This window comes from Sturnira hondurensis, unplaced genomic scaffold (assembly GCF_014824575.4).
Source record: "Sturnira hondurensis isolate 20B ecotype Veracruz unplaced genomic scaffold, ASM1482457v3 Scaffold0009776, whole genome shotgun sequence".
In the NCBI taxonomy this organism is placed as follows: domain Eukaryota; kingdom Metazoa; phylum Chordata; class Mammalia; order Chiroptera; family Phyllostomidae; genus Sturnira; species Sturnira hondurensis.
This window is the reverse complement of record NW_028082407.1, coordinates 1,003,127-1,017,223: the sequence shown is the minus strand read 5'-3', so window position 1 is coordinate 1,017,223 and position 14,097 is coordinate 1,003,127. Positions and strand designations below refer to the sequence as shown.

General features: G+C 44.7%; 1 protein-coding gene across 1 annotated transcript; it reads right to left on the bottom strand.

Annotated features, from left to right (window-relative positions):
- Positions 1 to 7,490: 7,490 nt before the first annotated feature.
- LOC118995113 (olfactory receptor 14K1-like) lies at positions 7,491 to 8,426 on the bottom strand. Its single transcript, XM_037058052.1, has one exon. It carries the CDS (start codon positions 8,424 to 8,426, stop codon positions 7,491 to 7,493), a length of 936 nt encoding a protein of 311 aa, XP_036913947.1.
- Between the last annotated feature and the right edge of the window lie 5,671 nt (positions 8,427 to 14,097).

Sequence of the window (14,097 nt, the reverse complement as noted above, 5' to 3'; positions counted from 1 at the left end):
CCTGGAGAATAGCATGCTCAGTGAAATAAGCCAGTCAGAGAAAGACAAATAGCATATGATTTCATTTATGTGTGGAATATAATGAACAAACTAAATTGATGAACAAAATAGAACCGGAGGCGTAGATAATGGCATCTCTGAAGGGAGAGGCAGTGGGGAGGGGACTAGGAGAAATTAGCCCAGGAACATATATGCGCATATGCACAGCCCATGGACACAGACAACAGTGCAGCGAAGGCCCAGTGCAGGTAGAGGCTCGGTGGAGGAAGGCAAAGTGAGGGAAATCGGGGACAGCTGTAATAGTGCCAAAAAACATAAATAAATATAAAAATTTCTTAGAGTAAGTAAACCTTAAATTCCCTTATGAGAAGAAAAAAATTCTGCATGGTGATGGATCCTAATTAGACTTATAGCAATCATTTCAGAACATATGCAAATGTCAAATCATTATGTTGTGTGCCTGAAACCAATATGGTATATGTGCATTATACCTCAGTTTTTAAAAAGACCAATGTACATTTGCAACAGGAGTGTCAGTATCTTTAATTGTCCCAAAGTGGAAACAATCCAACACTTCGCACATATGGAACATATTCACAGAAATATCTAATGTCTTACAAAACATCACCCTGCTAGGCCTCTTTGCATTCAATGCATGTTTCATTAATCTGGATTGTTGTCTCACCCGTTAGACTCCAGTTTGAACTACCATTCTGATAAGTCGCCTGTCCAGTCAGTTTAGAGTTCTATGACCTAGGTCATATTACCTCGATCCTCAAATTCTCCTATTTGGCTTAACAGAATGTGTTATTACAAGTTATTCAAGTGGTTGTTTTTAAGAAGTTATCTCTTATGCCATCATTTCTCTTCATTCTTTTTAAGATGAAAGATTATGTAAGTTAAATTTTATGTGATCTCTTTATTTTTCCATTTATGAATATGTATCTATGCATAATAACATATATAAATGCACATGCATATACAGGCATATAATGTGTCCTCCAGAGGAGCCATAAAAAGTTTTGCATTGTTTATGCAAATGCCTGGCTATATATATTATATGCTCTATGCAACTCTTAAAAATGAAGAAAAACCACCCAAAGATTTGTAACTCACTGAAAGCCTTCAGTGTTTTTTTAAAATATCTTATTTTATTTTATTTTTAGAGAGAGGGTAAAGGAGGGGGAAAGAGAGGCAGAGAAACATCAATGTGTGGTTGCCTCTTGCGCACCCCCTGCTTGGGACCTGGCCTGCAACCGAGGCATGTGCCCTGACTGGGAATCAAACTGGCGACCCTTTGCTTTGCAGACCAGCACTCAATCCACTGAGACACACCAGCCAGGGCAGCCGTCAGTTTTTCATGTAATAGACAGTTTATTTATTAATTTACTGTATATAAGATAAGTATTGACATAAATTTCTAGTTTTTGTTTGTGTGATCTTTATCCCAAAACCTTCTCTTTGTCAATCACAGACACACAGTGATGTAGGGTGGTCGTGAGGGGATGCAGAGAGAAACAACCATTGTCCGCCTGTACTCTTCAAAGTGGCCTCTTTAAGTGTATTTCAGAAACAGAAGCAGGTAAAGGCAAACTATTTTTATCAGTCTGAGCTTAGTTTTTGTGAGAAAAGAGAAAAGACCAGTAGGAAAGAGTGGCCATAATAATGCATGGAAAAGAGAATTGAAGGAGACACTGGCAGCATGGAGGAAGTGGGCATGTAGCATGACATCAGAGAACCCCGGAGTGCCGTGACATGAAGAGAGGAGAGCAGCTTGGGGTTCCAAGGAAGCCAGATCCAGCCTTCAGTCTTTCAGCCTGCTGGTGAGCACCTGGTACCACACCTGTTTGGGCAGGTGACCTAGTGGTCCTTGGTCTTACGGCTGGCAACCACCCAAAGCTGCACGCATCCTTTCAGCAGATGGCATACCAAACAGAGGTCCCCACATGTTAAAATTGGTTTCATCCATCTGAATTGTTCAGTTTTCATTGGCACAGGACACTTAGGACATTTCCTCAAGGAAAAGTGGGAAGGCTTGTTATGTGGACAGAAATAATGGTCAGGATCAGGGAGAAGGGAAATTGTGGAGAAACTAACCACTGATGTACACACAACTTTTTTTTCCGTGCCAATCTATGTAAAAATTCTACATATCCATGTTTGAGAGTACGGGTCTAGATACTATCAAAGCCTATGTCTGGTGATAGAATTCCTACCTCTAATTTAATAACCTCCTTTCATTCTACAAAGAATTTTTTAACTTTTGTGCATTTTTATCTCTTCCTTGTCCTTTTTGCTTGTATACTTTTCAAGCTATCCTGTCCCAAATCATTGTTCCTCCATGTGAGTTTCCCAAATTTGGTGATTGAAATGGCAAATACTTGTAATGTTCTTAATGTATTTGTATCATCTACTGATCACCTCTGGCATTTAACCTACAGGCCGTGGAATCCCAGATTTCTTGGACAAGCAATGAAGTGGCCAATACTGGATATCTGATTCAATTGCCTCCTTGTGGGGGTCTTTGAAATAAATATTTTAATATGTCAGAGAATAGTAAATAAATGTTTACACCATACCAAATTCAAAGTCTTCCATAAGCCCATAACATTTTTTTAAGCTTTCTAAAAGTGACATACATATTTTGTTTCAAATTACAAGCAAACCAATTTCTTCTTTCCGATTTAAAGGGCCACTTTTGAACAGAGGTGGAAATCCTAGTTCCATTTATGTTCATTTGAGTCATCCCTGCAGTGGTGATGTTTTGGGGGGAAAAGAAGTGGGTGGGCAAGATGTAAGTGAGTGTAAGCTGCAGGGTTCTCATTGGCTGTGCCGAATCTCCATGTACCGTCTGCAAGTATATGGTAATGAAAGTTCCACGAAGTGAGCAAAGGAGAACCATGAGGATGGAGAAAGATTGCATGACACAACCATCAAAGTGATATGCTCTATCACTGTCACCTGTGTCACCAAAAGTCCATGGCTTGTCACAGTTCTTTGCTCTCCGTGTAGAACGTGAGAAATCATCTCAGCTCTACTTCTTCGTACTACTTCTCACCCCGCTTCAAACTTTGGTTGTATGTGGGAAGCCCTGTGCTCTGGAGCACTCCTGGCCACAGATGAGAATGAGTGGTCCCGGACACAATCTCTTGTTCTGGCAGGAAAGGGGGTGGTGATTCCCTCTAGTGGAGGATGCCCCGAGCCCTTCTTTAACATGGCTCTTATTGGGATCAATGTGGGGTATACATACAAAGCTCACTAATCAATGTCTAAAGGCTGTAGGTACAGGAAACAGACATTCCCTATAGATAACAACAGAAGGAACACAGAGATTTGCCTCAGGTTAGGGTCTGTTAGGCACACCAATGCCAAATGGTGTTAAGGTGTGGTTCATGAGATAAGCAGTTCACTCCTTCTGCTTTTGGACTTAGATATCTGGTTTCTGGCCGCAGGGCTACACAAAGCAAAGCAAGCCCTCAAGGGGTATGATGCATTCTTTAGGCCTGATCTCCCAGGGAACCCTTGGTGCTGGCATCGGGTCAGGCCTGCCTCCAGCATTCCCAGCATTCCAGTCAAGACTTACAGGTCTCTTCCAAGGGTTTGCTTGTACAGGGGCTAGCGTCCGATACCATGCCACGTGGTCCCCAACAGTTGTATTTCTATCTATGACTCCTCCTAAAATATAGTCATTATTCCATGTCCTTAATTATTAGATAAATGGGTTTTTTAATATTTCAAAGCCTCTGTAATAGGGATTCATTTGAAAATTGATATATTCACTCGATGTAATGTGTATTTCTGAAAAAGGCACAGTGAGATTGTGGTGCATTTGAACTGAATTGCTCTGGATGAAGAGTGTGTTGAAGGAGCAGTTATGACCCAGCTGTTGTGTGCTCAGCACTGAGACCTAAACTGTGAAGATCCATAAGATTCTGGACATGGACTTTTCATGGAGGCATCACATCCATTTGCTTATTGAAAGATATCTAATTTATTTATGCATGAGTCTCACTGGGAGATGTATTTAAACTCTTTCCACCAACTATGTGCCAGGTGTTAGAGACGGGTAAATGTGTAAGTGCTTTTTAAAAAAATATATTTTATTGATTATGCTATTACAGTTGTCCCATTCCCCCCCTTCATTCACCTCCACCCTGCACACCTCCTCCCCCACCATTCTCCCCCTTTAGTTTATGATCACCTGTCTCAAGTTCTTTAGATTCTATATTTCCCCTACTATTCTTGCCCTCCCCCCTATCTATTTTCTACCTACCGTCTATGCTATTTATTCTCTGTACCTTCTCCCCCCTTCTCCTCCTCCCACTCTCCTATTGCTAACCCTCCATGTGATCTCCATTTCTATGGTTCTGATCCCGATCTAGCTGTCCTCTTGGTTTGCTTTTGTTTTAGATGTGGTTGTTAATAACTGTGAGTTTGCTATCCTTTCACAGTTCATGTTTTTTATCTTCTTTTTCTTAGATAAGTCCCTTAATATTTCATATAATAAGGGCTTGGTGATGATGAACTCTTTGAATTTGACCTTATCTGAGAAGCACTTTATCTGCCCTTCCATTCTAAAGGAAAGCTTTGCTAGATAGAGCAGTCTTGAATGTAGGTCTTTGGATTTCATGACTTGGAATACTTCTTTCCAGCCCCTTCTTGCCTGTAAGGTCTCTTTTGAGAAATCTGCTGACAGTCTGATGGGAACTCCTTTGTAGGTGACTGTCCCCTTATCTCTTGATGCTTCTAGGATTCTCTCCTTCATTTTCATCTTGGCTAATGTAATTATGATGTGCCTTGGTATGTTCTTTCTTGGGTCCAACTTCCTTGGGACTCTCTGAGCTTCCTGGATTTCCTAGAAGTCTATTTCCTTTGCCAGAGTGGGGAAGTTCTCCTTTATTATTTATTCAAATAAGTGTTCCACTCATGGCTGTTCCTCTTCCCCTTCTGGTACCCCTATAATTCAGATGTTGGAATGTTTAAAGATGTCCTGGAGGTTCCCAAGCCTCTCCTCATTTTTTTGAATTCTTATTTCTCCATTCTTTTCTGTTTGGTCATTTTTTCCTTCCTTCTGGTCCACTCGATTGATTTGAGTCCTAGTTTCCTTTCCATCACTATTGGTTTCCTGTGCATTTCCCTTCATTTCAATTAGTTTAGCCTTCATTTGTTCCTCTAATTTGTGACTAAAATCAACCAGTTCTGTGAGCATCCTCATCACCAGTGTTTTTGAACTGTGCATCTGATAGGTTGGCTATTTCTTGGTTGCTTAGAAATATTGGCTCTGGGGCTTTGAGCTCTTTTTCTACTTGAGCCATAATGTTTTGGTCAGGTCACACCTATTATGTATGAGGGGCAGAGCCTTAGGTGTTCACCAGGGTGGGGTGACCCAGTCGCTGGGTTGTGATGCCGTATGCGGGTGCGGGGTCAGGGAGGAGCAATGGCGTTTGTTCTGTGCGCTTGCGCTCTCTCTCTCTCAGATTTCGGTTCCCTCTGCTACTTCCCACAAGCAAACCCGGCCCTCCTGGTGCCAGCTCCCGGTGTGTGGGCCTTTGCACCATCCAGGACCCTGTGGATCTCTCCAACAAACTCTCTGTGAGCCTGGGAGCTTCTCCCGGCACCTCAGTCCCAAAAGTTTCTCCAATTGGTGCTTTTAATCTCTAACTCCCGGAGCTGGGGCCCTAGCCTGTGCGGTCTGTTTCACTGCTTGTTCCTTTGCCTGTTTTATCTGCATGCAAATTTGTGACCATGGTCAGCCAGACACCTTGCGCCCTCACTGGGTCTGCCCACCACCACCCCACACCTGGGATCTGCCAACTGCCTCCTGTGCTCCTGGGTCACTCAGGCTGCTTTTGCCTGCCCAACTCTGCTCCACCAGCCACTGACTCCGCCCCTCTTACCGGTCTGGCTGAATGGTTCACTGTTGTCGGACTTCCGTACAGTTCAATTTTCTGTGTTTTGGTTGAGTTTTTGTTACTAAAACTTTGTTGTCTTTAAACTTGGTTGTGTGAGGTGGCAAGTGTTTCCACCTATGCCTCCATCTTGGCCAGAAGTCAGTAAGTGCTTTTATATCTCCATGTAGACAGACTCCACTTAAGCTACCCTCGGAGATATAATTTGGACAAGTAGAGGATTTTATGAGGAGGGTGACAGGAACAAAGTTTCAGAAATGTTATAATGAGCCTGCAGAACTTGAAAGGTAATTCTAAAGAAAGATAGTATGTATATGTATATATATATATATATGAAATATGAAATATACTGAAATACATATGTAACTGAACACATGCCAACCACCTTTCCTCAGTCTCAGTTCTGTTGCCTGTTTCACTGCGTTCATGTCATGTCTCACTGGTTAGTGGAGTGTACATCCAAGTGTCTGATACAGCGAAGGTGGCCAACAAATACCCATTTCTATTTTATGCAATTAAAGCAGTATGTGGAGGAAGCAGTGAGCAGGAAAATAAAGGTGACAGGATGTTTCTGCAGGAAAAAAATGGAAAATAATTTAGAATACTTAGGATATTGGAAATCTTATATCATAATTAAATCTGAAAAAAAGCAGGACGTGGGATTTATCACAGTAAGAGAAACAGTTGTCAAGTGATCATCTTTCATGAATTGTAAAAACAATTAGCCCAATGCCAGGAATCAACACATTAGATGGTAGGAAATTTTAACAAATGGGAAAATATCTGAGTCCAAAATAGCCTGACTTGCATCAAAACAAACAAATATGTGAAAGAACCATCTTCTTAAATATATGAGTAACCTATAAAATTAGTAATAGAACATGCATTCTCAAATAAGTGGAGCATATGAAAAAATTGAATATGTACATACGTTTTTAAACTGCAAAGTTAAAATCATCATTTTAAAGTAAATTCATAATTTTCATCAAATAATGAAAGTCAGAGTCTATCAAGAAAGTTAAGCCCTGGCTGGGTGGCTCAGTTGGTGGGAGTGTAGTCCTGTGCACCAAAAGGTTGCAGGTTCGATCCCTGGTCAGGGCATATATGAGAGACAACAGATCCATATTTCTCTTTAACATCAATGTTTCTCTCTCTCTGTCTCTCTCCCTCTCTCCCCTTCCCCTCTCTCTCTAACAAAAAATTAATTAAAAACATATTTTTAGGTGAGGATTTCAAAGAAAGTTAAATAAATAAAATATAGGTGTAAAATCTAGGCTATTAAAACATTTGCTAAATGGAGAAAAGGCCAGGGAAGATAATAGTGTTGGAGGAATAAGAACCTTGTACAAATCTTACATCTATGGAGCTCAGACAAGAGCCGAAATCATCAAAGCTACAAGAAGAAAATCTTCATAATTTCTATGTAACTAAGTGAAAGAGTCTAAGGGAAAAAACTTGCCTCCTATTCAAACTGACGGCCTGAGTTTAACAGCAACAGATCTCTGTGGTACGTTTATCTCTAGTACTAACAATTTCAAACAGCTAGTTTATGATGGAACAAAAAGAAATTCTGCTTCCTGCCTATAACTTTCTCCTATTTCTGTCAATCCCCAGGACTTTTCCTAGCGCTGCTTTGATGTCCTTGTTCCTCAGACAGTAGATCACAGGGTTCAAGGCTGGGGGTGCCACAGAATAGAAGATAGACACCAGCAAGTCTGGAAGGGAGGGCTTGTCGGATGCTGGTTTTAAATAAGCAACAGCGCCTGTCAGAAGGAACATGCTCACGACGATGAGGTGAGGTAAGCTGGTGGAGAAGGCTTTGGACTGCTTCTGCCTAGTCGGGACCTTCAGCACAGTGGAGAAAATACGCATATAGGAGACCAAAATGCACACTAAACAGGAAAATGCGTAACAGACACCGATGGCCACGCCGACATGAATAGTCACGTGCTGCTCTGAACACGTGAGCTTCAGTAAGGCAGGGACATCACAGAAGAACTGGTGTATCTGATTGGACCCACAAAATTTTAGAGAGAATGTCCCAGTTGAGTACAAGATGCCCAAGGCCCCTCCGTTGAGCCAGGACACAGCCATCAAAAGGACAGAGGCCCCTTTACTCATGACAGCTTCATAATGCAGAGGGCGGCAGATGGCGACATAGCGGTCATAGGACATCGCTGTGAGGATGCCAATCTCCGACCCAGCCATTAGCACCACCAGGAAGAGCTGGACCGCACACCCCAGGAAAGAGATGGAGTTGGTGAAGGTGACCGAGTTGAGGATGGACCTGGGGACTGTGGCAGAAATGAGACAAAGATCTAAGAAGGACAAATGCCTGAGGAAGAAGTACATTGGGGTGTGGAGGTGACGGTCAAGAACTGTCAAGAAGATGATGATGGAATTCTCCCCCATGGCCACGATGTAGAGCAGCGAGAAGAACGCAGCATGAAGCCTGGACAGCACCTGACTCTCAGTCCATCTCACGAACGAGAATTCCATCACCAGGGTTTGATTCATCGTGTGTCACGGTCATAAGCCACCTGTTCAGTCAAGAAAAACAGTTATGTTAGTATGACAAATACAATCCACTTGCTTCTTTAGTTTTGAAACATCACACACATTAGCATCATGGGCTGGATAGAAAGTTTAAAAATATAAACATTTCATATTTATTGTTGACGCAGGTATGAAAACAACCATGGGGATAACATTCCAATATAACTGGCGTTAAATTTGCTGTCAAAGGAGAAAAGAGCTCCCTAATTACTTATAAATTATTCTGGATAAGTTTATTTCTAATGGAAATCGCAGGACTGACTACGTGATTATGACAAAGTGCAATTTCTATTTTTTCGTCCTTGCCCACGGACATGTTTGTTGAGTTTTAGAGGGAGAGGAGGGAGGGGAGAGAGAGAGGGAGAGAAACACCAATGTGAGAGAGAAACATCAATCACATGCACCCCAACCCTGGGCAGAACCTGCAACCTAGGCACATGCCCTGGCCGGGAATCGGACCTGTGACCTTTTGGTTTACCGGGCAGCATTCCAACCAACTGAGCCACACGGTCTAGGGTTCAGGTGCACTTTTCATGCATAAATATTATCATAGTTATTATAAATTTTCTTGTGAAGTAGACATCATGGACCCATTTCCCACTCACTGCACACTGCAATCTGTTTAAATAGTCATTATTATGAGATGATATTCTGATTTTTTATTTAGTTCCTACTGAAGGACATTAAGGTTGCTCCCTGTCTTTTCACTAAAAAAAAACAACAAATTAATTCTTTGTTGCAAATGCCAGAGAATTTTGTTGTTGCTGATCTAGTGTAGCTATTTAGTGTGGCACACAAAAAAACAGAAAGCCACTCTGGTAATTTTGATTAATTGGTTTGTAAGTGTTTAGTGCCATTTTTTATGGAAAGAGCTAAACTTGAGACCGTCCAGGTCATAGGCATGTAACACTAGGAAGGAGTCAATTAGTGGCAAGAACCAACCAACATTAGCAATGTGTGTGCATCTAAGGAGAAAAGCCGTGTTCTCTGACCTCTGAGGGCTTATTGTCCAGGGTCGCCCAGGGTCACGCCAGTGTGAGGAGCTCTGTGGGCGTGTTTTCCTCCTTCAGATCCTCTTTGTTTCTAGAACCTCCCTTTGATTTTTCTTTAGCCTCATTTAGTTAACTTCTTCATTCCCATGCAGCCTCCTTCCTCTCTGAATATTTGTGGCTTTTCCTGTTAGCACCTTAATGTAAGAAAACACAGTCATCTCTGACCTCTGTAAGTGCAGCTCAGCCTCCCAGACACAGGGCTCTAAGTGGGCGCCCGCCGACTGCGGCCCTGAGGACTCCCGGCAGCGGCAGCGGCTTTCTCACTAGCTCCCCGCCTGTTCTTGCCAGGTTTCTGGGTACCCTGGCCCTGAGCCCAGCTTTGCTGCATTATTGCCTGTGTCCCCAAAGGCTGTGTACGTGCAGACCACAGGTAGACTAGGAAGCCCCGCCCCCCGACCCCAGTGCCTGCACTGGAGCTTCTGGGCTCCTGGCTTCTCCTCCTGAGTTAGGCCCTGTCCTTCCCTGCGTTCTCTGTGTGCTTTCCGAAGCCTGCGAAGTAACAGTGCCGAGGCTTCTGGCAAGTTCCTTTGTGTTGATCTCTTATCAATCTGTATTCCAAAAAGTGCATGAAACTTATACATGTGGTTTGACCAGGGCAGCTTCCTCCTCACAATGTGGACTTATTTTTTTTTATTAAGAAAACCACTATTTAGCCCTGGCTGTTGTGGCTCAGTGGATTGAGCGTGGACCCTTGAACCAAAGGGTTTCTGGTTCCATTCCCAGTCAAGGCACATGCCTTGGTTGGGGGCCAGGTCCTCCTTGGAGGACTCATGAGAGGCAACCACACACTGATGTTTCTCTTCCTCTCTCTCTTCTCCTCTTCCCCTCTCTCTAAAATAAATAAATGAAGTCTTTTTTTAAAAAAAACACTACTTATTTTAACATCTAAATAGTGTACTAATGGGAAATGGTCATATTTTTAATGTAATACATTAGTAGCAGGCATAAAATAAATGGCAAAAAAAGAGCATCTCAAAGAAGAAAAGTAGGCATTATATTTATTTTCTTTTTCTTAAGGGTAGAAAAAAGTTACATAATAGGGAAGGGACAAAAGAGAATGGCAACGTGAGCTAAAAATATATTTGGTTTCAGGAGGTTTAAGATTAGAAGCTACTGATGAAGAACCAGGCAGGACATCTGAGTCTCCCCTCATCTTTCCACACACATGCACGGACACACTTCCCACCACACACAACCACACACATGTCACCACAACAGGACACAGATGACACACACACATGCCTCATGCCACTTCCAGGTGTGATTTGTAAATCAGACTAGAGCATCACAGACATCATTTTAAGGAAAAACATCCTCATCATTCCAAGCACAGTAACACATGTTTACGTACCTGTTCTGCCAAAATCTAGTTGTTCCCTAAGACTGAGTCCCGCTTGCCCCCATTTCGTGAACAAAGGTGAAGGCAGGGCCTGCGGCCTGTGACTGACCCGAGGATGGGGCAGCAGACCTTGCCCCCACTGTAGTGAGGAGAAGAGAGGGACAAGGGAGGTTGAAACGTAGAACTATATGGAAGGAACTGCAGGGGAAGAAAGCTAACAGACGTGGTTACCCAGGTCAGTGCATAAAGGCAGGAAGAGCAGGGAGACTTTCAAGAAAAGGAGGTAAGACACAGCATCGTGTGTTCCAGAGAGTGGTCGCAGAGACTAAAGAGCCAGCGACAACCCCTTTTACAGGCGGCTTACACCGCACCAATGTAGCAGAGTAGCCGGGGCAGAGGGCACACGTGAGATTAGGGAGCAAGTAAGCACGCGGAGTGTGCTCCTTCTGTGTGCTGGCAATAACGTCTTAGGAGGAACCTAGTCGTTTATTACCCCAAGCAGTGGCTCATCAGAATGATTCGTCCTGAGCACGCACATTCAAAGATACAGGCAGAAATGAAGAAATGCAAAAGGAAGCGAGACAGAACCAGGACAGAGGGGGCGAGGTGAAAAGAACGAGGAAGGAAGATGAGAAGGAGGAGGGCAGGGAGGCAGAGGGCGCAGCACTGCCCTGCGGGGGCGGGGGGATGAAAGAGGACACGGAGGAGAAAGGCCTGATGGGAGAAAGCGCCTTCCACGAGGAGCAAGGGGGACACACCACGAGCTCAGTGCACTTTGTGTTGTTTCCTCTGCCCCCACCTCCCCACCCTCAGTGTCGCGGAGACAGACCCAGCGTGTCCATGGGAGCGCTCCCATCACCCACCTTCATAGCATCCACCCACCCACCCTGCCCAGCGCGGGAGGCCTTCTGTGGAGTGAGATAACCTGCCATGTCCGGTTCAAAAGGCTCCTAAGAAAAGGCGATGGCGTTGAGTTTTGCCGACTTCGAGTCCCTTTGCCAGAGAAAGGCAACCCTGGGCCTGCTCCCAGAGCGGTACCGAGGAGGCAACTCCAAGGTCACCCCTGGCCCTAGCAAGGGAGGCGGGCGCGTTCTCGGCCTGTGTCCGTGCAGGGGAGCGGGACCTGCAGCACGGTCTATAGGCTATGAAAGCCGATTCCAAACGCACTTGACCCTGGGCCAGGGCCAGGGTTGTGCTCGGCCAACCCATGTGCCTCAGGGAAGGTCCAAGCCCACCCACTGGGGCGTGCCCTCTCCTGCTCCTGCTGCCCCGCAACACTTGACTTTGGCAGTGGGTTCTTCTCCCCTCGGCCTACTGTGCCTTGCATTGCATATGAAGGAGGTGACAGCTCTGTGTGCTTTGCTCTCCAGCTAATGTCGATAACATGACAAACCTCTGATGTATGTGAGAGGCTTGTCCACAGCAATTCCACCTAAGTGAATAAAAGTCCACGAGCTGTGTCCCAACAGAGCTTCCAAAACTCTTTGGAATGTTCATAGTGCATAGAACAGCCCTAAAATAAGGGGGTTCTGTGGGAGAGCCTTAGAATTCGGCGGGGTTCGACTTGCACATTTCTGAACTATTCCTAGATAACAGTGGGACGCCTTTGTCACTGCTGGCGAAAATGGTTGGGGGTGGGGGGAAGAATGAGAAGAGGGAGGGAGAGAGGAGGCGGCTCCTGGCGCCTGCGCAGTCTGGGTAACGTGGCCGCGTTAAAGAGAGGCGAGAAGAATGACATTTACAGAAAACCTCCGACGAGAATGCTCTCCCAAATACGAATACAATTATTTTAGATTTCAAAATAATTTTTTGGTGAGGAAGTAAAAATGAAATAGCTAAGTTATTTGGAACGTCCCTCCAAAATTTCCTCTTAAAAAAGGCTCTGTTTTCAAGTCGTAGAAAGAGCCAGAACGCCGCAAATAGTTTTCCCACGTGCCTCCAGAGTCCCGTTTGAATCCCCCCCCCCCCCCACACACACACTCCATTCAAACTTACGATAGTTTTGACTGCGCATCTCTGTCCTCTACACACCGGTATTTGTTTGCTCTGTGAAGTCTCCAATTTCTAGGTGGGAAAAGGTGATATTGATGGCCTGTGCCTCACACAGCTCTTTCCTGAAGAAGGGGCAGGGCTTCGAAAGCAGTCACAAGTGCACCTTCTCAGACTCCAGGGGCTCTCCCAGCAGGTCGCTGTCCGCTCGGCTTGCATTTAGCTCTGCGATGCTCAAGCCTGGGAGACCTTGCCCTTAACTCCCACCTCGGGCCTGGGGACCGCTGCCACTGCCCTTTCCTCCAGTGACACAGAAGGTGAGCTCCCTCGGGGGCTCATTAGAATAAACTCTGCAGCAACATTTTAATTATTCTTGTATGTATATGACTGTTGGTCCTAGGACATTCATTTGCTTCTAAAGCATGTAACCGTTTAAGCGTAGGCCTGCTCCCTCTACTCTTTCAAGGGAGTCTCCTGACCTCAGTTTAGCTTCGGCAGAGAGAGGACACTAAGCGACCCGAGTCCTCGGACTTTGGGGTCAGCACATGGTTTTGTTTAAGGCCTTGAGCCACTAAATGTCCCAACGATCTCTCCTTTACTTCCTCCCTGGACTTAAGCCAGCCCCAGGGAGAATAACTGGCCTTCATTGCCATTAGTGACCAGAGATGCCAGGGTAGAAAGTTCCAAGAATCTGCTGATTTCTGACACCGGTGGCGGTCCTCGGGCGACATCCGTGGCTTGGAAGAGTCCTCACCTTCTCTTGGAAGCTGCATCACGATGAAGCCCAGCAAGGCCTTCTCCGTCACTGGGATCAAGTCATGTACATTCTCAGCACCTGGGCATGTAACGTTCTTCTCCTCATCTGCTAGAACAGACATCAATTGTCCTTCGTTTGTTCATCGTTTTTGTTCCCGCTAGTGCCTCGCCAGATGCCCTGGATGATAAACCCTCCAAGATGCCTCTATCTTGCTCCTGTGAACTTGCAGCCTCTTGTTGGTGCTTCCTCACATTCATCATAGAGTCGGTGTTTAGATTAGACCTTCATCCTCATCATTTTTTCATATCATGATGGCATTTAGTAAAAATCACGGGACAGTCAGCCTCTTGGCCCATCATCATAACAGTTTTGTACCATTGATTTTTGAGAGAGAAAGTAAGGGGGTGGAGAGAGAGAGAGAGAGAAGCATGGGTTTGTGTTTCCCTCATCCATGCATTCGCTGGTTGTTTCCTGTGTGTCCCCTGACTGGGGACC

Excerpts from the sequence above, each read along its gene's own strand:
- LOC118995113 (XM_037058052.1), bottom strand. The coding sequence starts at position 8,426 with ATGAATCAAACCCTGGTGATGGAATTCTCGTTCGTGAGATGGACTGAG.